A 26,501-nucleotide genomic window follows, 5' to 3' on the forward strand; every position below is an offset into this window, starting at 1 on the left:
ACTTGGAGGACCCGAAATACATGGATAGATTGAATAGGTTGGGACTTTATTCCTTGGAGCATCTTCTGATTTAAGATGACAGCTTACCGGTGGTTAACAAAACAAAAAATACAAGTGAATACTTTATGAAAAACACGTTTATTGTAAAAATTGTGGTAAACAATCACTGCAAACAATGAGGAGGTGAGTGAAAGTGAAGCTGAGACGGGTGTTGAAGTGTAGCTGTGCGAGGCGAAGTGGGGCGAGGTATGTTCAAGAAGTCGGTGCGAACTGAGTGGAGGAGAGAGAGGCAGATACACCTACACAGAGCGAGGTTTGATCAATCTGAGCGCCAGGTCAATTTGGAAAGGTCGGGTACGGCCCGTAACGTGGTGGCGGGGTCCAGACCTGGAGCCTTTCGATGCAACAGGACCCGGGTCTCCGAGCGAGGAGTGATCCCGTGTTTGGATGATTTAAATGCCGGGCCAAATGGATTGAAAATGCAGAGTGCCGGGGCCAGAGAGGAGGGGTCTGCTCGCTGCTCTACAACATTTACTCTGCTCTTCACTGCACTGAGGTTAAAGCTGTGGTCTGCTCTGGGCTCTGCAATGTTTACTCCGTTCTTTACTGAACTGAGGCTGCTCCGGGCTTCGTGTCTGAGGACTCACTTTTGTCCTAAATGCTATTTGCTTACTTTTATTGTTTGCACAACTTCTTCCTCACTCTCTGCAGATTGGATACTTGTCAGTCTTTTTTTTATGGGTTCTTTGGGTTTCTTGTTTTGTGGCTGCCTGTAAGGGGATGAAGCTCAAGATTGTACAATGTAAACATACTTTGATAATAAATGTACTTAGAGCTTTGATTGAAAGGAGGTTTGATGGAGGTATACAAAATTATGAGTGGCATGAAGAGAGTAACTGCAAGTAGGCTTTTTCCACTGAGTTTGGGTGGGACTACAACCAGAGGTCATGAAAGGTGAAAAGTTTAAGGGGACCCTTATTCACTCAGAGGGTGGTGAGAGTGTGGAATGAGCTGCCAGCACAAGTGGTGCAATCAACGTTGAAGAGAAGTTTGGATAGGTACATGGAGGGCTATGGTCGTGGTGTAGGTTGACGAGAGTAGGCAGTTTAAATAGCTTGGCACGGAATAGATGAGCTGAGGGGCCTGCTTCTGTGCCACACATTTCTATGACTCTAATGGGATTGAGAAAAAAACCATGACCGAAAGCCAGAGCAGACACGATGGGCTGAATGGCCTTGTTGTGCAACTAAGCTGCTCCAGATGGAGTGAGTTTGACTCAATGCAGTCTCTTGTATTTACAAGGCCCCTGGTTTGAACTGGGGAATTTCCTGGTTCTGTTCCCTGCCACGACTCTCCACACCCTGGGGTTTATACCGTTTCCTCCCTCATTCCAAAGGTCCGCCGGTGAGGGTTAGGAATTTGTGGTCATGCTATGTTGGTGCTGGAAGCGTGCTGACACTGCCGGCTGCCCCCAGCTCATCCTTGGACTGTGTTGATGCAAATGAGGTGTTTCACTGTACGGGTGACAGTAAAGACCATCTTTAATCTGGGGGGTCTCCCATTCCCCCCACCCACTCAGGGCCAGAATGAAGCCAGGGCCTTTCCTGATGAGAACAATCGACTAACTGGGGCCAGCCGCCACGAAACAACACCAGGCTTGTGATGGTTTAATAAAATAGCAACTCACCCTGGCTGGAGTTTTGGCTCTTTTCTCGTTTAAAAAGAAAAAAAAATCAGCTTTACATTGTATTTCCCTGCAAAAAGGGCCCCTACTGCTTGGGCTTTCCAACTTCCCACTGCTACTGATTGGGTTAACATGTCTGCATGCCCCACACTTACACTCTCAACCCCTCCAAAATCAACATCCACAGTTCCCAGCCATAAACTGCCAGGCAGCAGAACAGAACGGTAGCCTAGTGGTTAGCACACCACTTCACTGTGCCTGCAACTATGGTTCAATTCCCACTGCGGTCTGAGGAGATTTTTCTCCCCAGGACTGTGTGGGTTTCCTCCCCCCATTCCAACGCTGTACGGCTTTGTAGTGGGTGTGCAGTGTTCGTGCCAGAAGTGTGGGGACACTGGCAGGCTGCCCCCTCACCCCCCAGCACATCCTCGGCCTGCGTTGGTTGTTGATTCAAACGACAGATTTTGCTGCATATTTCAATGTACAGGTGACAGCTTAAGCTGACGTCTGAAAAGCTGCAAACACTGAGCAGTTCTTGGGTCGGAAATATTGTCTCTCCCCAGCCAGTTGAGTGTTTCTGGCAGTGCCTGGTTTTATTTTGGATTTTCTGCCATTCATGATGGGATCCCTAAACGGTTTGCTGTCTTGTCAATACACTGAGCGGGGCAAGCTGTGTACCACCGTCCTGCCGGAGGGGGAGAATAGGACTGTTGTGTCGAATGTAGCGTAAACCAAACACACTCATCCCTCCCCTCCAACCCCCAGGCTCAGAAATTCACCCCTGGCTTCCCACTCAACATCTCCATGGTAGTGGCAAGCCAAGGAAGTGAATCTCCTCTCCACCATCTCTGGAAGGTGGGGTGGGGGGTGGCTCGGAAATACAGCCCTGCCTTCCTAGGGGGTGAGGCAAGACCCCACGACAACCCTACAAAGGACATACTGATATCAGGACTAGGGTTACCCTGGTGGGAATTAATTCAATCAGGTGGAGAAGAGAGGTTGGGGGGGGCGTTGGGGAGAGGAGGGTCTCCACACATGGCTGTTCTGATCTCAGGGTTTCCGCCCCACCATAGTGCAATACAGCACAAATACAGGCCACTTAGTCCAACTAGTCCGTGCTGACCACAATGTCCACCCAGTTTGCCGTGGTTGGCCCCTATCCCTCCCTCTACATATCTATCCCTCTATCCAAGTGCTCCCTGCTTGGAAAAGCTGCCCTTCACATCCATTTTAAATCTGTCCCTCTCACCTTACCACCACCACCCTGGGGAAGAGACTGTTACCATCCATGCCTCACAATTTTAAACACTTCTATAAAGTCGCCCTTATCATCCAACTTTCTAAGGAGCCGAGACCCAGCTTGGCCAACTCAGACCAACTCATGGGTGCTGGCAATGTCCTTGTAAAACCACAAGATTACCGAAAACCTCAGATTAACACAGATAACCCCAGTACTCCCCTATAGTCTGCAATAAATATATTGTCCCCCCCACCAGAAAAAGGAGAATGCCGGTCATTGGGGGAGGGGGACGTGGGGAAATCAGGAGAAGGGGTCGAAGAATGGATCAACAGGGGGGACATTGTAGCTAGCGTCCAGGAAGATGCTGAGCGTCCCGATGGAGGTGAGACTGATGAAGACAAAGAGGAAGATGCGGTCAACGACCATCGCCACGTACTGCCAGTCCTTCTTCAGCTGGGAGGGGGAGAGAAAGGGGAGTGATAAGCTGGGGAGCGGAGCAGGAAAAGACCAACCCTTGTGCATGCAGATCAGTCAGCCCATCACTTCCACAGTGCGCGGTGGAAATGCATCCCATCTACTGGCACTGGGCCCATAGCCATTCACCCAAACACCGTCCCTCTCTCCGGCAGTCTACTCAACCCTCTAAACTCACCCCTCATAACCCCAGATCTATGTCCTCTAGCTTTTATCAACCTCTGACATTAAGGAGATGTTTCCTGTAATCTAACCAATCTATACCCCTCATAATTTTATACAACACCCATCCCTCGCCTCCGAATTTCCCCGACCTATGAGAAAAGACCCAGGATCTCCTCGTAACTCAGTCCCACCATCCCAGGGAATGTCCATAACAGAACTTAGGCCCTATGGCCTATTGAGTCTGTCACGCTATTCCACCATGTGTGATTTATTTTCCCTCTCAACACCATTCTCCTGCCTTCTCCCCGTAACCTTTGACACCCTTATTAATCAAGAACTTATCAGCCGCGGCTTTAATTTATTCAGTGACTTGGCTTCCACAGACACACTGCCCTCTGGATAAAGAAATTCCTCCTCATCTCTGTTGTAAAGGGACGTCCTCCATTCCAAGGCTGAGGCCTCCGGTCTAATCAAGAACCTGTCAGCCTCTTATCCTGAGATTTAAAATCATTCCCAGTGACCTGGCCTCCACAACAGTGTGTGGCAATGAATTCCACAGATTCACAACCCTCTTGCTAAAGACATTCCTTCTCCAAAGGTATGTCCTTCTATTCTGAGATTGTGCCCTCTGGTCCCAGACTCTCCCACCAATGCAACTATCCACTCTACATCCACTCTGTAGGTTTCAATGAGCAGCAATGAAGGTCCTCCATCTCTGTCTGTATAGAAGGATTCTTCATTGCTGTTCCCATAACAATTGTGTTTGACCAGTCAGGGTCATTAGCCATGCGTTGAACCCCCGAACCTGGAGGAGTGGTGGACCACTCTTAGTCTGGCCTTTACCCTTTGACCTGCTTGGCATGGGTGACCTTACCAAGAGTCAAAGCACAAGGACCTGACTCCAGGCACGCAAACCTCCACACCCTATGACAAGGTTATTGTCCTCTTGAAAGCTGAACTAATTACACTCGTACTTAAATGGTCAGCTAATTGCATCCCCCTACCTAAACAAAGTCCATATCCGTCCATGTTCATCTGCCTAAAAAACGTCCCAAACACCTCTATCCTATCTACCTCCACCACCGCCTTTGGCAGCGCATTCCAGGCATCCACCACTCTCTGTCCATATGAAAAAAAGTGGTCCACACATCTCCTTTCAACTTTTCCTTTTTCATCATTAAGGAATGCCCTCTATCTGAGACATTTTGACCCTAGGAGGAAGATACTGGTTGCCAGCTCTATCATTTCCTTTCATGATTCTATCAGGTCTCCCCTCAGGCTCTGTTGCTCCAGAGAAAAGCACCTGAGTTTGTCCAGCCTCTTCTTGTAGATCATGCCCTCTAATCCAGGCAGCACCCTACTGAACCTCTTCTGCACCCTCTCCAAAGCCTCATCTACACACAACCAGAAGTGAATGCAATACTTCAGACGTGGCCTGACCAGAGTTTTTATAAAGCTGCAACACAACTTCCCAACATGCGAACAGTACTCCGACAAATGAGCCTTCAATTCAATGCCCCAACCAAAGTTCTTTGATCTCAGTGCTCCGACCAATGACCTTTGAACTCAATACCCCAACCAATGACCCTTGAACTTCGTGCCCAAAGCGTACCGGAGTACTTTAGTTGGGTTAGTGCTTGGATCAGAGCATCCAAAGTGAGGTGGGCCGAGCTTAGTTGGTTATCATGGAGATTGCTCCTCGCCCCCTCCCTCCACTCACCCTCCCCCAGCAGCACTACCACCACCTCACCTCATCATACTCCTCTTGGGCCTTCAGTTCGTTGGCGATGTACTTGATGGCGTCCACTGCCGCCTTGAGATCCGGAGGCAGGGCCATCTGCGGGGTCACCCCTTTCATGTACCAGTTCATCTCCGAGAAGAGCCGTTCTGGCTGCCGGGCCGTCCTGAGGGAAAAGGAGTCGGTGGGGAGAGGCAAAGGTCAAACAGGGGAGGGCATCACGTCTGCACAAAGCTCTGAAGGAACCTGGCAGATGTGGAGGGAAATGACCAGTAAACGTTGCGAGCCGAGACTGGAGTGACTGTCCAGGTGAAGGGTCTCAACCTGAAACGTTGACTGCCTATTTCTCCTACCCCAGATACTGCCTGACCGCAGAGTTCCTCCACTCCAGAAGTTGTGTGTTGCTTTAAAATGCAGCATCTGTAGCCCCTTCTGGCTCCAAGGCCACCGTCTCCCCTCGAAAGGGCATCGAGTGTCAATGGTGGATAACACTAGATAACAAAGATTTTGCTTCCTGAATACTTTTGGGTGTATCATATGGATTTTGGAAATCACCATGAAATTTCACTATCACACACTTTTTTTAAAAACCACCTATTTCAATTCATAATTCAAGTCAGAATAACTGATGACAAGATTAAGGAAGGCATTTTTGTTAGTGCGGAAATCAAACAAAACATCAATGGCAGGGAATTTGAAGAAGTTCTGGTGGGACCGGAGAAAATTCCATGGAAGGTATTCAAGAATGTTGTTGAAATTTTTTTGGCAACTACAGAACACCAAACTATGTGCAGCTGGTTGACAACATGCTTCAAACACACAAAACCATAAGGTGCAATATTTCACTAAAGCTTCATTTTCTGCATTCTCATTTAGACGTCTTCCCTGCAAATCTTGGTGCTGTCAGTGACCAGCATGGTGAAAGGTTTCACCAGGACATTGCAGTCACGGAGAAATGGAATCAGAGTAACTGGAATCCACCAATGCTGGCTGATTATTGTTGGACACTTAAGCAAGAAGCCTCAGACACTGAGTACAAACAAAAATCACCAACAAAACATTTTTAGCTTAGTTGAAACTATTGCAAAGTTATCCAATTAAACACATTATATTCAATAAAAGTTATTTTAATGTTTCTCAAAATGCCTACCGGGATCCCCATCATCGTCAAGTGCATGATGTTCACCATCTCCATCGTCCTCAACCTGCACCACCGCTTGCCCAGCACCCACGCCATGCCCAGCTGGGTCCGACGGGTAACGGCCGTGGGCCAGGAGCAGGGAGATCCCCACTCACGCCCCCTTCACGCCCTCCCACTCATATCCTCCTCACCCACTCCCTCCCCCTCAACCCCACTTCCTCCCCGTCACTCCATCCCACTCACATCACTTCATTATTCCACTCAAAGCCCCCTGCCCACACTCTCCTTACCCCTCCCTCCCCCAGTCTATCAGAAACAAAAGATAAAGTAACCCTGAGGAGGCAACCTTCAAAACAATTTGTTGTCCAGTGTTATCATCAGTGCCAAGAGAAGGTGAGTGAGATGGTGAGGATTTAAATTTTCTATAATTTTTACTTTTTTAAATTTAGAGATGTGGTCCTCCTGGCTCACAATTAAACTGGAAGGAAACCGGAGCACCCAGAGGAAACCACCACGGTCACAGGGAGAACATTCAAACTCCGTACAGGCAGCGGTGGGGAGAAAACCTGGATCAATGGCACTTTGGTCAACGTAATGTGAATCACAACACAACTGTGAGCAGCAAACAACTTGTTATTTCAGGGGACTTCAAAATTCAAAGTAAATTTATCATCTAGGTACACATACGTCACCATAGACAACCCTGAGATTCATTTTCTTGTGGGCATACTCAATAAATCCATAACAGAATAATAACCATAACAGAATCAGTGAAAAACTTGGGCATTCAATCAAGGTGCAGAAGACAGCAAGCACTGCAAATACAAAAAGAAAGAAATAATAATAATAAATAATTGTGAGAACATGAGGTGAAGAATCCTTGAAAGTGAATCCATTGGTTGTGGTAACGTTTCAATGATGGGCCAAGTGAAGTTGAGAGAAGTTATCCCCTCGGATGGAATTTGACGCAGGAAAGTGCTGCACTTTGGAAGGACCAGCCAGGGTAGGTCCTACACAGTGAACGGTAGGGCACTGAGGAGTGTGGTAGAACAAAGGAATCTGGGAATACGGGTCCATAGTTCATTGAAAGTGGTGTCACAGATAGATAGGGTCGTAAAGAAAAGCTTTTGGCACATTGGCCTTCATAAGTCAAAGTATTGAGTACAAGAGTTGGGGTGTTGTGTTGAAGTTGTATAAGATGTAGGCCTAATTTAGAATATTGTGTGTAGTTTTAGTCACCTACCTACAGGAAAACTGTAAACAAGGTCGAAAGAATACAGAGAAAATTTGCCAAGATGATGTTGGGTCAGGATGATCTGAGTTATAAGGAAAGATTAAACAGGTTCAGACTTTATTCCTTAGAATGTAGAAGATTGAGGGGAGATTTGATAGAGGTGTACAAAATTATGAGGGGTATAGGTAGGGTAAATACAAGCAGGTTTTTCCATTGAGGTTGTGTGGGACTACAACCAGAAGTCATGGGTTAAGGGTGAAAGGTGAAAAGTTTAAGAGGAACATGAGGGGAAACTTCTTCTCTCAGAGGGTGGTGGGAGTGTGGAACGAGCTGCCAGTGCAAGTGGTGCTTGCGAGCTCGATTTTAACATTTAAAGAAGTTTGGATAGGTATGTGGATGGGAGGGGTCTGGAGGGTTATGGTTGATGAGACTAGGCAGCTTAAATGATTCTGCACTGGCTAGATGAGCCAAAAGGCCTGATTCTGTGCTGTGCTTTTCTATAATTCTATGACTCTGGTTCAAGAGCCTGATGGTTGAGGGGTAGTAACTGTTCTTCAGCCTGGTGGTGTGAGTCCTGAGGCTCCTGTACCTTCTTCCTGATGGCAGCAGTGAGAAGAGAGCATGACCTGGGTGGTGGGGGACCCTGATGATGGATGCTGCTTTCCTACATGTGTTCCATGTAGATGTGTTCAATGATAGGGAGAGCTTTAGCCATGATGGATTGGGATGAATCCACTGCTTTTTGTAGCATTTTCCATTCAAAGGCATTGGTGGTTCCATACCAGGCCATGATGTAGTCAGTCACTGTACTCTCCACTACACATCTATAAAAGTTTTGGGAAGATACCTCCAACTCTGAGCCAGGTGCTCGATGCTTCCTTGTCAATATCTACTCTGCTGTAATCTCTACTGTAAAGATGAAGCCACACTCAGGTTAGAGCAACAACACCTTATATTCCGTCTGGGTAGCCTCCAACTTGATGGCATGAACATTGACTTCTCAAACTTCGACTAATGCCCCACCTCCCCCCATACCCCATCCGTTATTTATTTTTATACACACATTCTTTCTCTCTCTCTCCTTTTTCTCCCTCTGTCCCTGTCACTATACCCCTTGCCCATCCTCTGGGCTTCCCCCCACCCCCCCCCGTCTCTCTCCCCGGACCTCCTATCCCATGATCCTCTCGTATCCCTTTTGTCAATCACCTGTCCAGCTCTCGGCTCCATCCCTCCCCATCCTGTCTTCTCCTATCATTTTGGATCTCCCCCTCCCCCTCCCACTTTCAAATCTCTTACTACTAGCTCTTCAGTTAGTCCTGACGAAGGGTCTCGGCCTGAAATGTCGACTGTACCTCTTCCTAGAGATGCTGCCTGGCCTGCTGCGTTCACCAGCAACTTTGATGTGTGTTTCTAGTCTGCTCATGCCTTCCATGGAGGGTCCAGCTCTTCCATCGGTTGACGGTTTCTTCAATAGTGATACTGTCTTCAGTTCTCTGCGTCGTGTTCTCGTTTAAGTTCAGTGTTGTGTACTCCTTGTCAGAAATGCACATGCTCACGTGGACTACTGAATCCTGCTTTCATTGATGAAAATATATCCTTAGAAGTTTTATCTGTCTGATGTGGAATTTTATTATTCTTCTTATTTATTTTTTTTCCCTTTCTTTTTGCTTTTGCAGTTTGTTGTCTTCTGTACTCTGGTTGAACACCCTCACAGGCCAGTCTTCCACTGATCCTGTTTTGCCTAATTTTCTATAGACTTATTGAGAATGCCCAAAGAAGATGAACCTCAGTTGTATATGGTGACAGATATGCATTTTGATAATAAATTTACTTTGTACTTTGGTCGTTTGTCTGTCCTGTTGGGTGCAGTCTTTCATTGATTCTATCCTGGTTCTTGTATCTACTGTGTATGCCCACAAGAAAGTGAATCTCAGGGCAGATATGGTGACGTGTATGTGCTTTGATAGTCAATTTACTTTGAGCTTTTGAACCACTCTGGTTAAGCGGGGGCATGGTGGGGAGCGGGGATGGGAGGGGGTGTGTGCAGGGTGCGAGGAGATCCCAGCCACCCGGGTACCTGTTGTTTTCTTTCGGGCAGACGAAATCGATGTTGGGTTTCCGGATGAAGTATTCATCGGCAGCCCTGCTGAGGATCAGCGGCTTCTCGCTGTCGGACGGCTCTGCCTTGGGCCTCTGGATCCACAGGTAGCGAGGCAGGGTCTGGATGAAAATCTGAAATGGAAGAGGAAAACATTGAGGGAAGTTGGGGCCGGATGTCTCCCAGAGCTGCGTTCGGATGTCTCCCAGAGCTGCGTTCACCTGGTGCCTCTGACCTAGGGGAGACATCAGGCCGAGGGACCAGACAGACGGTCAACAGCCAGGGTCCGCGAGGAGGTTGAGGGGCCAGGGGAGTTCCAGCTGGAGGTCTACGCCCACCCTTGGTGGCAACATCAGTCCAATGGGCAGTGGGGAGGGAAAGGCCAGAGGAACTGGGGCATCTCGGGAAACTGGGTACCCTGAGAGAGGAGGGCAGGAGATGGGGTGAGGGAGGAAAGGTCAAGGAGTTTGAGGGGGAGGGAGGGGTGAAAAGGGGGGGAGAAGGGAGTGGGTGTTTTAAGAGTAATGAGGAGATGCAAATGGGATGGAGTGAAGGGGAGGAGGTGGGGTTGAGGGGAGGGAGGATGAGGGGGATATGAGTGGGAAGGGGTGAAGGGGGCATGAGCGGGAGGGGGCACCACCGGGAGGGGGTGAAGGGGGCGCGAGCGGGAGGGGGTGAAGGGGGCACCACCGGGAGGGGGTGAAGGGGGCACCACCGGGAGGGGGGTGAAGGGGGCGCGAGCGGGAGGGGGTGAAGGGGGCACCACCGGGAGGGGGGTGAAGGGGGCGCGAGCGGGAGGGGGTGAAGGGGGCACCACTGGGAGGGGGTGAAGGGGGCGCGAGCGGGAGGGGGTGAAGGGGGCACCACTGGGAGGGGGTGAAGGGGGCACCACCGGGAGGGGGTGAAGGGGGCGCGAGCGGGAGGGAGTGAAGGGGGCACCACCAGGAGGGGGTGAAGGGGGCACAAGTGGGAGGGGGTGAAGGGGGCACAAGTGGGAGGGGGTGAGGGGGGCGCGAGCAGGAGGGGGTGAAGGGGGCACACTGGGAGTGAAGGGGGCACCACCGGGAGGGGGTGAAGGGGTATGAGTGGGAGGGGGTGAAGGGGGCGCGAGCGGGAGGGGGTGAAGGGGGCACCACTGGGAGGGGGTGAAGGGGGTGCGAGCGGGAGGGGGTGAAGGGGGCACCACTGGGAGGGGGTGAAGGGGGCACACCGGGAGGGGGTGAAGGGGGCACCACCGGGAAGGGGTGAAGGGGGCACGAGCGGGAGGGGGTGAAGGGGCACCACCGGGAGGGGGTGAAGGGGGCGCGAGCGGGAGGGAGTGAAGGGGGCACCACCAGGAGGGTGTGAAGGGGGCGCAAGTGGGAGGGGGTGAAGGGGGCGCGAGCGGGAGGGAGTGAAGGGGGCACCACCAGGAGGGTGTGAAGGGGGCGCGAGCGGGAGGGGGTGAAGGGGGCGCGAGCGGGAGGGGGTACCACTGGGAGGGGGTGAAGGGGGCGCGAGCGGGGATCTCCCTGCTCCTGCCCCGCAGCCATTACCTGTCGGACCCAGCTGGGCATGGCGTGCGTGCTGGGTGAGCGGTGGTGCAGGTTGAGGACGACCACACTGAGGATGACGGAGAAGGTGACAAGGATCATGGTGAACATCAGATACTTGACGATGATCGGGACCCCAAGAGAGGTCTCCGGGACCTTGTCAGCCAACAGCAGCAGGAAGACAGTGAGGGACAGCAACACCGAGATGGAGAGGGTCATCTTCTCACCTGGAGGGACCAGAGGGGGCGGTCAGTGTCCCGTCCAGGAAGAGTCCACAGGTACAATGGGGAGTTTTCAGGATGCGGTCTGGACAGAGATGACCATGTGGTGATTTGAAACTCAGAGTGAATCGTGGTGTAGCAACGTTGTGAAGTTGAAATCACTGAATTTAAAAATCCCCTTGAGTAAAGGCTGGTGATGCCCCGTCAACAGGACTCTCTGTCGGCCAGCATCTCCCAACCTGGACCAATGCTTAGCAGCATCTGTAGGAAGAGGTGCAGTCGACGTTTCAGGCCGAGACCCTTCGTCAGGACTAACTGAAGGAAGAGTGAGTAAGGGATTTGAAAGTTGGAGGGGGAGGGGGAGATGCAAAATGATAGGAGAAGACAGGAGGGGGAGGGATAGAGCCGAGAGCTGGACAGGTGATAGGCAAAAGGGGATACGAGAGGATCATGGGACAGGAGGTCCGGGAAGAAAGACAAGGGGGGGGTGACCCCCCTCTCCTTGTCTTTTTTCCCGGACCTCCTGTCCCATGATCCTCTCATGACCCCCCTCTCCTTGTCTTTCTTCTCGGACCTCCTGTCCCATGATCCTATCGTATCCCTTTTGCCTATCACCTGTCCAGCTCTCGGCTCTATCCCTCCCCCTCCTGTCTTCTCCTATCATTTTGCATCTCCCCCTCCCCCTGCAACTTTCAAATCCCTTACTCACTCTTCCTTCAGTTAGTCCTGACGAAGGGTCTCGGCCTGAAACGTCGACTGCACCTCTTCCTAGAGATGCTGCCTGGCCTGCTGCGTTCACCAGCAACTTTTATGTGTGGTGCTTGAATTTCCAGCATCTGCAGAATTCCTGTTGTCTGGACCAATGCTGCCACCTGGTGGCTATGACCAGAATGCCAGGGCAGGCACCTTCAACAGGGTCTGCTCCCCAGACCGGAGGGGGATTAAACCGGGAAGAGGGTTTCAACTGATGAGATCAGGAGAGGTAACAGGATATCTTTTCTATCAATGCGTACCCCAGAGCCATAAATAGGCCATCTGGCCCATCAAGTCTGTACTGCCATTCGATCACGATTGATCAACGCATACAAAATGCTGGAGGAAAGGCAGAGACTGAGAGGAGATCTGATAGAGGTTTATAAGATTATGAGAAGCGTAGATAGAGTAGACAGCGAGTATCTGTTATCCCAGGGTAGAAATGTCTAATACCAGAGGACATGCATTGAAGGTGAGAGGGGGTAGTTCAAGGGAGATGTGAGGGGTAAGTTTTTTACTCAGAGAGGGGTGGATGCCTGGAACGTGCTGCCTGGTATGGTGGGAGAGGCAAATACATTACAGGCTTTTAAGAGACGTTTGGATAGGCATGTGGATGTGAGGAAGATGGAGGGATATGGACATGGTGTAGGTAGGAGGGATTAATGTTTGGGATTTTTTTGATTTACTTTTTAGCTAGTACAACACAACACTGTGGGATGAATGGCCTGTTCCTGTGCTGTACTGTTAAAAAAACTCAGCAGGTCAGGCAGCTTCTATGGGCAGAAATGAACAGTTAACGTTTTGAGTTGAGACCCTTCACCAGGACTGGAAAAGATGGGGGCAGAAGCCATATTGTTGACTAACCCCATTCTCCCATCTTCTCCTCTTGACCCTCTTACAAATGAAGAACCTATCAACCTTTGCCTCAAATACACCCAATATCTTGGTCGCCACTGCTCTCCTTGCCAACAATTTCCACAGGTTCACCACTCTCTGGCTGAATAAATTCCTCCTCATCTCCGTTCTACAAGGGCATCTCTCTATTCTGAGTCTGTGTCCTCTGGTCCTAGAACCCGCCCCCCCCCCCACAATAGGAAACATCCTCTCCACATCCACTCTATCGAGGACTTTCACCATTCTTCTAAACACCAGTGAGTACAGGCCCAGAGCCAGCAAATGGCGCTCACATGTTAATCCTGTTGTCCCTGGGATCACTCCATGTGATATGGGAGGAAACTGGAGCACCCAGAAGGAAACCCACAGGGGGATGTGCAGGTTCCACATACACACCCCAGAGTGGGGACTTTGTAGAGTCATTGTGAGACCTGGCAATGAAACAGGCCCTTTGGCCCATCCAATTTGTGCTGGAGATGGACACACACACACACACACACACACACACACACATACACACACACATACATACACACACACACACACACATACACATACACACACACATACACACACACACACACACACACACACACAGATGGGGACACATGCACACACACACACACAAGGATATGGACACACACGGAGACGGACACACACACAAACACAAGGAGACGGACACGGACCCTCACGCGCACACACTCAGACACAAGCACATAGACAAAGAGACGGACGGACACACACGAACACATGCTCACTGGAGGTTGGGATCGAACCGGTGTCTCGGGAGCTGTGAGGCGAGCTCAGGGAGTGAGGGAGACAGCGAGGGGAAGGTGTTTACCTGCGTCCGGAGGGAGGGAGGGAGACAGCGAGGGGAAGGTGTTTACCTGCATCCGGAGGGAGGGAGGGAGACAGCGAGGGGAAGGTGTTTACCTGCGTCCGGAGGGAGGGAGGGAGACAGCGAGGGGAAGGTGTTTACCTGCATCCGGGGGGAGGGAGGGAGACAGCGAGGGGAAGGTGTTTACCTGCGTCCGGAGGGAGGGAGGGAGACAGCGAGGGGAAGGTGTTTACCTGCGTCCGGGGGGAGGGAGGGAGACAGCGAGGGGAAGGTGTTTACCTGCGTCCGGAGGGAGGGAGGGAGGGAGGGAGACAGCGAGGGGAAGGTGTTTACCTGTGTCCAGAGGGAGGGAGGGAGACAGCGAAGGGAAGGTGTTTACCTGCGTCCGGAGGGAGGTAGAAGACGAGGATAGCCAGGATGCTGATGAGGATACAGGGTATGATGATGTTGACGATGTAGAAGAGGGGTTTACGCTGGATGATCAGGTAGAAGGTGATGTCCTCATAGCTGCTGTCGTGGCTGAGCGTGTTCCTGCGTGAGGGCTTGTGTCGGATCTGCCACTCGCCGTTCTCTGCCGGGGCCACGGACACACCAGGGAGAGGGTCAGGGGAGGAGAGACGGCAGCCTGGAAAACTACCCCCCACCCACCAGTGACCCGCACTACAATCAACCCCACTGCCGTCCCCTCCCTACCCTTCACCCAATCCACCTCGCTCGGCAATAACCTGCACTACAACCTCCCTCACCCTCACCTCCTGCCTCTCCCCCCTCAGTCACCAGTAACCCACACTGCACCCTCCCCTCCCCCTTTTGCCCACCTCGCCCTCATCTCACAACTCCCCTCCCTCCCCTTCACCCTTCCTCAGTCCCTCCCTCACCTCTTCAACCCCTCTCACTCTCCCCCTCACCTCTTCAACCCCTCTCACTCTCCCTCCAATCACTTCCCTCCCACTCGTCCCTCTTCCTCCCCTCGCCTCCACATTCACCCTCCCCTCCCCGGATCCCTCCCCCACCGACCCACGGGTGGGGTGGGGGGGTGTGACCCACCGGTGAAGGCGTTCTTGTCGATGATCACCTCCTTGATCTCCCGCTCGCCCTTGTCATCCAGCGCGTGTTGCAGGCTGACCTCGGTCACGTCGTATGTGTACGACTTGAAGACCATGGTGCAGTTCTGCCAGTCGAAGGGGAAGTACTGAACCTGCAGAGAGAGTGGAGAGAGGGTGGGGTGGGTGGGGGTGAGAGGTGACAGGGGGAAGGGGGAGAGGGGAGAGGAGAGAGGGGGAGAGGAGAGAGGAGAGAGGAGAGAGGGAGAGAGTACAAGTCATTGCTCCCTGAATGTTGCTAACAAGTTGAAAGGCTGGTAAAGCAGGCATTGCTTGCCTTTAAGTCGAGGAATGGAGTTCAAGTGTAGGGATGTTAGCTTTATTAAAACTCTGGTTCAGCCACATCTGAAGTATTGCATACAGTTCTGTTCGTCCCTCTTTAGGGGGGACGTTGGGGCTTCGGAGAGGGTGCAGAAGAGGTTTACCAGGATGCTGCCTGGTTTAGAGGGCATGTAGTATCACGAGAGGTTTGACAAACTTGGGTTGTTTTCTCTGGAGGGCCGAAGGCTGAGAGGACATTTGACAGAGGTTTACAAGATTATGAGAGACATAGATAGAGTGGACAGAGAGTACCCCCCGGGGTTGAAATGTCTAATAATAGAGGGCATGCATTGAAGGCGAGGTTGAAACGGGGTGTGAGGGGTACGTTTTTCGTTGGACAGAGAATGGCGAGAGCCTGGAATGCGCTGCCTGGGGTGGCGGGGGAGACAAGTAGGGTGGTGTAGCGGTTATTGCAATGCTCTACAGTGCCAGAGATCGAGTTCAATTCCTGCCGCTGTCTGTAAGGAGACCGTATGTTCTCCCCGTGGCTGCGTGGGTTTTCCCCGGGTGCCCTGGTTTCCTCCCACAGTCCGGGTTGGGGTTAGTAAGTTGTGGGCATGCCAGGTTGGCATTGGAGGCAAGGTGACACTCGCTGGCCACCCCCAGCACACACAAGAGAATACATTTCACTGTGCGTTTTCATGTTTTGATGCATATTTACCAAAAATTTCCCTTGGACACTTCTAGACAGAGGCTCATGGACAGGTGAACGGGCAGAGAATGGGCGTGGATCCATTTAGTTGGGCATTTGATTACTAATTTTAAAAGTTCAGCACAACACTGTGGGCTGAATGGCCTGTTCTCTGCTGTACTAACACCTAATCTGCTGGAGGAACTCAGCGGCTCAGGCAGCATCTGCAGAAAGAAATGGGACAGTTGACGTTTCGGGTCGAGACCCTCCGCCAGGGGCTGGATGAGTAGCGGGGAGAGAGCTGGTCAGCTGGTACAAGGAGGTAAAGTGGTCGCAAGTGCTGAACTAGGGTGAAGATCTTGATCTTCCTCACCATCCCTACAGATCACTTCATCACTTCAAACCTCCAGGTAGCACAAGGAAAAGCAATAACAATGCAGAATAAAGTGTAACAGGTGTACAGGAGCAAGATAGATCAGCTGGTTGAGTGATGCTGTAGTAACAACCTCAAACTCGATGTCAGTAACAACAAAGAACTGATTGTGGGCTTCAGATAGGGTAAAGGAAACTCATCCTCATAGAGATACCAGAAGTGGAAAGAGTGAGCAATTTCAAGTTCCTGCGTGTCAATATCTCTGAGAACCTATCCTAGTCCCAACATACTGATGCAGCTACAAAGAAGCTATATTTCATTAGGAGTTTGAGGAGATTTGGTAGTCACCAAAAAAACACAAATTTCTACAGATGTACCATGGAGAGCATTCTAACTGGCTGCATCACCATCTGGTATGACGGGTGGGAGAGGCAGTGTGGTGAAACTATTCCCACTCTCCCCTTCTCCATCTGCCCATCACCCCCCATCTCCTGGATCCACCCATCACCTGCTGGCTCCTGCTCCACCCGGTCTCTCCCCTCTACTCGGCACGTTGAGCAACTTCTGAGGAGTGAGGAACGAGTCAAACCACCAGGTTCAAGAACAGCTGCTTCCCTTCAACCATGCGGTTCTCGAACCAACCCTAATCACTACCTCAGAATAGACTCAGTATCTTTCCTCTCTTTCCCACCACTTACTTAATTACATTTTCTCACTTTTTATACACACTTCTTATCACAGAACATAGAATAGTACAACACAGTACAGGCCCTTCGGCCCACATTGTTGTGCCGACCCTCAAACCCTGCCTCCCATATAAGCCCCCATCTTAAATTCCTCCATATACCTGTCTAGTAGTCTCTTAAACTTCACTAGTGTATCTGCCTCCACCACCGACTCAGGCAGTGCATTCCACGCACCAACCACTCTCTGAGTAAAAAAACTTCCTCTAATATCCCCCTTGAACTTCCCACCCCTTACCTTAAAGCCATGTCCTCTTGTATTGAGCAGTGGTGCCCTGGGAAAGAGGCGCTGGCTATCCACTCTATCTATTCCTCTTAATATCTTGTAAACCACTATCATGTCTCCTCTCATCCTCCTTCTCTCCAAAGAGTAAAGCCCTAGCTCCCTTAATCTCTGATCATAATGCATACTCTCTAAACCAGGCAGCACCCTGGTAAATCTCCTCTGTACCCTTTCCAATGCTTCCACATCCTTCCTATAGTGAGGTGACCAGAACTGGATACAATACTCCAAGTGTGGCCTAAAATAATTTGTAGTATTTTATAATTATGTATTGCAATGTTCTGCTGTGCAAAAGAACAAATTTCACGACATATGCCATTCTCAGTTTCGTGTCTTCGGACTCACTTTCGTGAACTTCATTTCTGAATGCTATTTGCTTACTTTTACTGTTTGCACATTTAATTTTTTTTCCCTGCACATTCGGTGTTTGACAGACTTTTAAAAAATGTTTTCTGCAGGGTTTCTTTGTTTTGTGTCTGCCTGTATGGAGACAAGCCTCAAGGTTGTATATAGTATACGTACTTTGAACTTTGATATTAAACCTGACTCTGATTCACAGGGAGCACCCTCCTTTCTTGTAAAAGTTGTGTGCAATTTGTGTTTAATTTAGCTTTTCGTGCGAACCTGTGGACGACCCGATACCTCGGTGGTGTCACCGACTGAAACACAGCAAGAGATTGGAACATCGTGTACGCTGCTGTCTAAGTAAATGACCCTGCAGATCGAAACAGCGAGCTGTTGGTCTCCCCCCCGCTGTGGCATGAGCGATCTCTCTCTCTCTCTCTCGCCAGTGAGACACACAGCCTGTCTGGGGTGTCGAAGTGTTGGGATGGAGAGTGGGTTTCGATGGACTGTAGTTCATGGTCACGTTGGGTGCTTTGCTATTGCTTGCATGGTGGGGGGGGAGGCTTTGCTACTGCTTGTGCATGGGAGGGGGGAGGGAAGCTTTGGGGTTCTAACGTTTTTCTGTCGTTCATTCTTTGGGGTTTTGTTTCTGTTTGATGGATGTCTGTGAAGAGTAAGAATTTCAGGTTGTATACTGTATCCAGTCTGATACTAAATGCTGTTTATCTGATGCCCTGAGCCTGCGATCCTGCTGCAAGTAAATTTTTCATTGCCCCTTGTGCACACGTGGACTCATGCATGTGACAACACACTCGACCCTTTGTCAGAACCTGGGAAAAATAACAAGCTGGGTTTCAGTGGGAGAGGTGCTGAGGGAGGAATGGGTGGGACGAAAGAAATATCTCCGATAGGGCAAGAACAGAAAAGTCGTCGGGGATGTCTGTGACTGGGCGAGTTGGAACCTGCATCCAAAGTCAGCGGGCCGGGAGGGGGGTCATAGGTCACACTGGGGCTCAGGGTTCGGGAGTCCTAGGTCACCCGACTGGTAACGACCTTACCCTGATGCTGCAGGAGCTGCGGTAGATGGCAGGGGGCAGCCAGCTGACGGTGCCCGTGTGCTGGACCAAGACGTTGACGTAGAGCGCCACGTTGAACTTCCCATCGTTGCTGCAGAGAAGAAAACGGGAACGGGGAGAATGGCGGGGGGGGTGTGAGAGGGCGGTGGAGTGAAGGGGTGGGTGGAGGGAGAGAGAAACAGAGGGTGAGACAGAGAGTGGGGGAGAGAGAGGGGGGGTGAGAGAGAGGGGGAGGGGAGGGGGAGGGAGAGAGAAGGAGGGGGAGAGGGGGAGGGGGGAGGGGGAGGGAGAGAGAAGGAGGGGAGAGGGGGAGAGGGGGAGGAGAGGGGGAGAGGGGGAGGGGAGGGGGAGAGGAGGAGGGGAGGGGGAGAGGAGGGGAGGGGGAGAGGGGGAGGGAGAGAGAGGAGGGGAGGGGGGAGGGAGAGGGGGGGAGGGAGAGAGGAGGGGAGAGGGGGAGGGAGAGAGAAGGAGGGGAGAGGGGAGGGAGAGAGAAGGAGGGGAGGGAGAGAGAAGGAGGAGAGGGGGGAGGGAGGGAGAGAGGGGGAGGGGAGGGGGAGAGGGGGAGGGGAGGGGGAGGGAGAGAGGAGGGGAGAGGGGGAGGGAGAGAGGAGGGGAGAGGGGGAGGGAGGGAGAGGAGGGGAGAGGGGGAGGGAGAGAGAGGAGGGGAGGGGGAGGGAGAGAGGTGGGGAGGGAGGGAGAGAGGGGGAGGGGAGGGGGAGGGAGAGAGGAGGGGAGAGGGGGAGGGAGGGAGAAGGAGGGGGAGGGGAGGGAGAGAGAGGGGGGAGGGGGAGGGAGAGAGGAGGGGAGGGGGAAAGGAGGGAGAAGGAGGGGGAGGGGGAGGGAGAGAGGGAGGGGGAGAGAGGGGGCAAAAGGAAAAGAAAATGAGGGTGAGGGACGCAGGGTGGTGGAGTTTGGGGATTTCGGCTGCAGGCCGGATCCAGACAGTTGGTTTCCACCCTCTCCAAATGCCCGGTCCTCCCGGGGTGTGGCTCCTTTAAGGCTAATGGCAGCACTGGTACCGATCATGGCTGCCAGACCTGCCACAGGAGGGCCCCAGCACGAGGAGCAGAAGACCCCATGGGCGGGGAGTTGCATCAAAATGGGGGTCCCAGTGTGTTCAGACGGGGAGTGGGACCTGGTGGGTGGGAGGGTGGTGGTTTGCAGGAGGAGAACGGAGGCACGTGCACTGACTTGTTGAGGAGGACGATGTCCGGGAGCCAGACTTTGGAGGAGGGGATGCGGAGAATCAGGATACCGTCAAAATCCGAGGGATTCCACCTCAGCCGATAGTCCGTCCAAGCCTGGGAGGGGGAAGAGAGGTTGAAGGGGGTGGGGGCGGGAGGAGATGGAGGGAAAATGGGAAGGCAGCAGGCGTGTGTAAAAACAGATATGGGGGGGAAGAGGGGAGTGAAGTGGGGGGGAAGAGGGGAGTGAAGTGGTTGGGAGGGGTAGGGTATGGGGAATGCAAGTGGAAGCAGTAGAGGGAGTGGGGAGGGAGGCAAGGGTGAGAAGTAGTGTTGGGGTAGGGAGACAGGGGGAGGGGAAGGGCGGGGGGAAGAGGGGAAGGGGAGGGGGAAGGGGAAGAAGGGGAGGGGAGGGGAAGAAGAAAAAGGGAGGAGGAAGGGGAAGAGGGAAGGAGAAGGCGAGAAAAGGGGAGGGAAGGAGAAGGCGAGAAAAGGGAAGGGGAAGGGGAAGAAGGGGAGGAGAAGGGGAAGAAGGGGAGGGGAAGGGGAAGAAGGGGAGGGGAAGGGGAAGAGAGGGGAGGGGAAGGGGAAGAGAGGGGAGGGGAAGGGGAAGAGAGGGGAGGGGAAGGGGGAGGGGAAGGGGGAGGGGAAGGGAAAGAAGGAGAGGAGGAAGGGGAAGGGGAGAGGAGGAAGGGGAAGGGGAGGGGAAGAAGGGGAAGGGGAAGAAGGGGATGAAGAAGGGGAGGGAGGGGAGGGGAGGGGAGGGAGAAAGGGGGAAGAAGGGGAGGGAAAAAGGGGGTGAAGAAGGGGAGGGAGGAAGGGGAGAGGGAAGAAGGGGAGGGAAGGGGAGAGGAAGGGGAGAGGAAGGGGAGAGGAAGGGGAGAGGAAGGGGGAGGGAAGGGGAGAGGAAGGGGGAGGGAAGGGGAGGGGAGGGGAAGGGGAGGGAAGGGGAGGAAGGGGGAAGAAGGGGATGGAAAATGGGGATGAAGAAGGGGAGGGAGGATGAGGGAGGAAGGGGAGGGAGAAAGGGGGAAGAAGGGGAGGGAGAAAGGGGAGGAAGGGGAGGGAGAAAGGGAGGGAAGAAGGGGAAGGGGAAGAAGAAGGGGAAGGGGAAGAGGGGAAAAGGGAAGAAGGGAAGGGGAAGAGGGGAAAAGGGAAGAAGGGAAGGGGAGGGGAGAGGGAGAGGGGAAGGGAGAGGGGGAGAGGGAGAGGGGAAGGGGAGAGGGAGAGGGGAAGGGGGAGGGGGAGAGGGAGAGGGGAAGGGGGAGAGGGGAAAGGGGAAGGGGAGAGGGGAGGGGGAGAGGGGAAGGGGAAGGAGGAGAGGGAGAGGGGGAGGGGAGAGGGGGAGGGGAGATGGGGAGGGGGAGAGGGGAGGGGGAGAGGGGGAGGGGGAGAAGGGGAGGGGGAAGGGGGAAGAGGGGAAGGGGAAAGGGAAGGGGAAGAAGGAGAGGGGAATTGGGAAGAGGAGAAGTGGGGAAGAGGGTTCAGGGGGAGGGGAAGTGGGGAAGGGGGAAGAGGGTTCAGCAGAGAAGGGGAGTGGGGAAGGGGAAGAGGGTTCGGGTGAGAGAGACCAGTTAGGTCCTGCCACACACCTCCTGTAAGACCCTTCACCTCCCCCCCCGCATCCAGGATATCCTGCCCTCAGTTCCCCACACTACCCTTCGGAGACTTGCTCCAAGGCACTGGGGGACACCCCTCCCGCAAGTACCTCCATCCTAGGGGACACCTCTCCCACAAGAACTCCCTCCCTGGGTAATTCATCCCCTCCCAAAAGGAACCTCTCCCTGGGTAATTCATCCCCTCCCAAAGGGAACATCTCCCTGGGTAATTCATCCCCCGACCACAGGAACCCTACCCTGGGTATTTCATCCTCCCCCCCACAGGGAACCCCACCCTGGGTATTTCATCCCCCGACCACAGGAAACCCACCCTGGGTATTTCATCCCCCCACCACAGGAACCCTACTCTGGGTAATTCATCCCACACACACAGGGAACCCTACTCTGGGTAATGCACCCCACCCACAGGGAACCCCACCCTGGGTATTTCATCCTCCCACCACAGGGAACCCCACCCTGGGTATTTCATCCCCCCACCACAGGGAACCCCACCCTGGGTATTTCATCCCCCCACCACAGGAACCCTACTCTGGGTAATTCACCCCACCCACACAGGGAACCCTACTCTGGGTAATGCACCTCACCCACAGGGAACCCCACCCTGGGTAATTCATCCTCCCCCAAGAGGAACCCCACCCTGTTCAGGTAGGGGGTAAAGTTGAAAGGTTGAAGGTTGAGGCCTACCATATTCATGAAGACGTTTGTTGTCATCTCCTCGTCTTTCTCATTCTGTGGAGAAGAGAACGGGTGAGGAGCAACCATTCCCGATGGGAATATCCCGGATTCTGGTATACTGAGGAATAAATTCCCTCAACCCGTTCTCTCACCATCCCCTCCTTCTCCCCTCCCAACCCCAGAGCCCCGAGAGACCTATTGAGACACGGGCCTCAGGCTTACCCAGGGAGGCAGCCAGGACACCCAGCACAGACAACCAGTCATCTGGGACAGAGGTCCAGAGTCCCGGGACAAATGCCCAAACCCCCGGGATAGAGGCCCAGACATCAAGGTCAGTCATCCAGGAAAAAAAATCCATATACTCAGTCACCTAGACACAGAGACTCCTGGGACAGACATCTAGACATCAATGTCAGCCAGGCAGTCGACAAACACATTGGCCAGACACCCAGACTCCTTTCACTAGACACACGGGACGGATGCCCAGACAGGCTACACCAGTGACAGACTGATGGGAGCAGCTGGAGATACCAAGAGAGAATGCCTGGTATGTTCACAGCGGATGTCTCAAGAGAGCCAACATTCCTGAGTCCCGGAACAGCAGGCATCCAATTTCTCCTGATGTCAGACAGTTTTAAGGCCACGTTGAGGGTGGAATCCAGGGGCAAGAAGCAAGACAGAACCTCAACCCGGTCTCTTTAACGCGATGGAATTTATTATCGGTCTAACAGCAAATACAAACCAATGTGGAATCTAGAACATAGAACAGTACAGGCCTGTTGGTCCTCAATGTTAAGATGGCGGCATGTATACACGCAGCGGGCTCTCGGGGCCAACTAAGGTGCTTTTTTCTTTGTTAAATGTGTTTTCATACACAGTAAGACTATTCTTGACCTCAATAACTTCATGTACAGCAGGTGAACCACATCAGTGAGCTGCTGATTGTTCGACTCACTGACCGGGGTTCAGAGAAGGCTATTGGGCCGAGGAAGGTGAGTTGGGCCACTGGGCCAAGAGGGCAGGGTCAAGCCGTCGGGCCGAGGGGCGAGTCAGGCCAGCTGGGCCGTTGGGCTGAGGGATTTGGGTTGGGCTGTCAGGCCACAGGAGGAGCTGGATTGCGTTTGGAAGAGCTGACCTGGGCACAGACTATGCTGCTGCCTGCTACTCAGAGACACCGGAGTTGGCACGAAGGCGTTGTGTAGTGACTGCCTTGGACGTTTCTTTTGTGATCACAAAACCCTGTGGGACTTTGATTGCCGCAGACCTGCTTCCCTTGTTTGGTGGTGAGACAGGCGGTGAGGCAGCAGTGACAAGGACTAGACCTCAAGCTGCCAGCTTGCATTTTAGCGTGGCATCTGGGCTTGGTCGGGGGGGGGTGGCCTCCCACATTGGGGCTGCCTCCAGTGTTGGAATTATAGGCTAGACTGCCAGGAACCATCAAGTTTCAGGACCTGTCGCTCAGCGTCTCGGCCTAAGAACGTGATTTCTTACCTGATAAGTTCCTTTTTTCTCCCCTTTCTTGCTATTTTGAATGCAAGTGTATGTTTTTGCACCTTGGCCCCACAGGAATACCGGCTTGTTCCGCTGTACCCATGTATGGTTTGAATGACAGTTAAACTGGATCTGATGACTTGTTGACCTTTTACTTTACTCCAGGATCAATCTAACTCTTCCCTCTCAGATAGCCCTCCATTTTCCTATCGTCCACGTGTCTGTCTAAGAGTAATGTATCTGCCTCTATCAACAGCCCTGGCAGGGTATTTCATGCCCCACAACTGTCTATAAAAAAAACTTCTCTGACACACCCCTATACTTTCCTCCAATCACTTAAAATTATGCCCCTTCCTATTTGCTCTGACTTGGCTGCCCCTCTATGCCTCTCATCATCTTGTATATCAATTCCCCTCACATCCTCCGTCACTCCAAAGAGAAACACCCTAGCTCACTCAACCTTTCCTCATAAGACACGCTTGCTAATCCTGGTGTGAGCCTCCACATCTTCCCGATAATAAGGCGACCAGAACTGAACACAATACTTCAAGTAACATACATCAAAGTTGCTGGTGAACGCAGCAGGCCAAGCAGCATCTATAGGAAGAGGTGCAGTCGACGTTTCAGGCCGAGACCCTTCGTCAGGACTAACTGAAGGAAGAGTGAGTAAGGGATTTGAAAGTTGGAGGGAGAGGGGGAGATCCAAAATGATAGGAGAAGACAGGAGGGGGAGGGATAGAGCCGAGAGCTGGACAGGTGATAGGCAAAAGGGGATACGAGAGGATCATGGGACAGGAGGTCCGGGAAGAAAGACAAGGGGTGGGGTGTGACCTAGAGGATGGGCAAGAGGTATATTCAGAGGGACAGAGGGAGAAAAACGGCGACGCCAGCCTTGAACTCCAGGCCGGGTCTTTATGTGCTGCTGTTGTGACTCCCGTCTCCCCTTCCCCCACCACCACTCCGAAGCCCCGTCTTCCTCAGATCCCACCGTCAGCTCCTGGGCCCTCAGAGGCTCCATCTTCCTCTCACCCCAACCCTCCGCTCTCCACTGACACCCCCAGCCTCCCCCCTCCCCCCTCTGATCCCAGCTCTCATCCGTGCCGGGTCTTTACCATCCCCTCCGACCTTCAACTGTCGGAGGCAGAACGCTCTGTTCTCAGTAAGGGCCTCACCTTTGTCCCCCTTCGCCCACACCTCAGCGAGTTCCGTGTTCGCCACGATGCGGAACTTTTCTTCCGCCGTCTCCGTCTCCGAGCCTACTTCTTCGGCAAGGACTCTTCCACCCCCACTGATGACCCCTTCTCCCGTCTTCAACCCTCCTCTTCTTCATGGACACCCCGCTCTGGTCTTCTGCCTGCTCTGGATCTCTTTATTGCCAACTGCCGACGGGACATCAACCGTCTCGACTTCACCGCACCTTGTCCCCATTCCAACCTCACTCCTTCGGAACGCTCTGCTCTCCACTCCCTCCGCACTAATCCTAACCTTATTATTAAACCCGCTGATAAAGGGGGTGCTGTTGTAGTCTGGCGTACTGACCTCTACCCTGCCGAGGCACAGCGACAACTCGCGGATACCTCCTCTTATTTACCCCTCCATCGTGACCCCACTAAGGAGCACCAGGCCATTGTCTCCCACACCATCACCGACTTTATCCGCTCAGGGGATCTCCCATCCACTGCTACCAACCTTATAGTTCCCACACCCCGCACTTCCCATTCTACCTCCTACCCAAGATCCACAAACCTGCCTGTCCTGGCCGACCTATTGTCTCAGCTTGCTCCTGCCCCACCGAACTCATTTCTGCATACGTCGACACTGTTTTATCACTCCTTGTTCAATCCCTTCCGACCTATGTTCGTGACACTTCTCACGCTCTTAAACTTTTCGACGATTTTAAGTTCCCTGGCACCCACCGCTTTATTTTCACCATGGATGTCCAGTCCTTATATACTTCCATCCCCCATCAGGAAGGTCTCAAAGCTCTATGCTTCTTTTTGGATTCCAGACCTAATCAGTTCCCCTCTACCACCACTCTGCTCCGTCTAGCGGAATTAGTCCTTACTCTTAATAATTTCTCCTTTGGCTCCTCCCATTTCCTCCAAACTAAAGGTGTAGCTATGGGCACCCGTATGGGTCCTAGCTATGCCTGCCTTTTTGTTGGGTTTGTGGAACAATCTATGTTCCGTGCCTATTCTGGTATCTGTCCCCCACTTTTCCTTCGCTACATCGACGACTGCATTGGCGCTGCTTCCTGCACGCATGCAGAACTCGTTGACTTTATTAACTTTGCCTCCAACTTTCACCCTGCCCTCAAGTTTACCTGGTCCATTTCCGACACCTCCCTCCCCTTTCTAGATCTTTCTGTCTCTGTCTCTGGAGACAGCTTATCCACTGATGTCTACTATAAGCCTACTGACTCTCACAGCTATCTGGACTATTCCTCTTCTCACCCTGTCTCTTGCAAAAACGCCATCCCCTTCTCGCAATTCCTCCGTCTCCGCCGCATCTGCTCTCAGGATGAGGCTTTTCATTCTAGGACGAGGGAGATGTCTTCCTTTTTTAAAGAAAGGGGCTTCCCTTCCTCCACTATCAACTCTGCTCTTAAACGCATCTCCCCCATTTCACATACATCTGCTCTCACT

At 52.6% G+C, this 26,501-nt stretch overlaps 1 protein-coding gene across 2 annotated transcripts in view; it reads right to left on the reverse strand.

Moving 5' to 3' along the window:
• Nucleotides 1-114: 114 nt before the first annotated feature.
• Nucleotides 115-26,501, reverse strand: part of LOC134346934 (acetylcholine receptor subunit beta-like) — a 40,327-nt gene continuing 13,940 nt past the window's right edge. Inside the window, exons 3-11 of one of the 2 annotated variants that reach the window (XM_063048808.1) lie at nt 22,375-22,419; nt 20,079-20,188; nt 18,870-18,978; nt 15,060-15,210; nt 14,392-14,583; nt 11,310-11,533; nt 9,754-9,908; nt 5,314-5,467; nt 115-3,377 (exon numbers count right to left, since the gene is read on the reverse strand). In XM_063048808.1, coding sequence (XP_062904878.1) covers nt 3,225-3,377; nt 5,314-5,467; nt 9,754-9,908; nt 11,310-11,533; nt 14,392-14,583; nt 15,060-15,210; nt 18,870-18,978; nt 20,079-20,188; nt 22,375-22,419 — 1,293 coding nt within the window. In that variant the 3' untranslated portion in view covers nt 115-3,224. The remainder of the gene's footprint in view (nt 3,378-5,313; nt 5,468-9,753; nt 9,909-11,309; nt 11,534-14,391; nt 14,584-15,059; nt 15,211-18,869; nt 18,979-20,078; nt 20,189-22,374; nt 22,420-26,501) is intronic. The other variant, XM_063048809.1, reaches the window with a different exon arrangement.

Source organism: Mobula hypostoma, chromosome 5 (assembly GCF_963921235.1).
Source record: "Mobula hypostoma chromosome 5, sMobHyp1.1, whole genome shotgun sequence".
NCBI lineage: Eukaryota > Metazoa > Chordata > Chondrichthyes > Myliobatiformes > Myliobatidae > Mobula > Mobula hypostoma.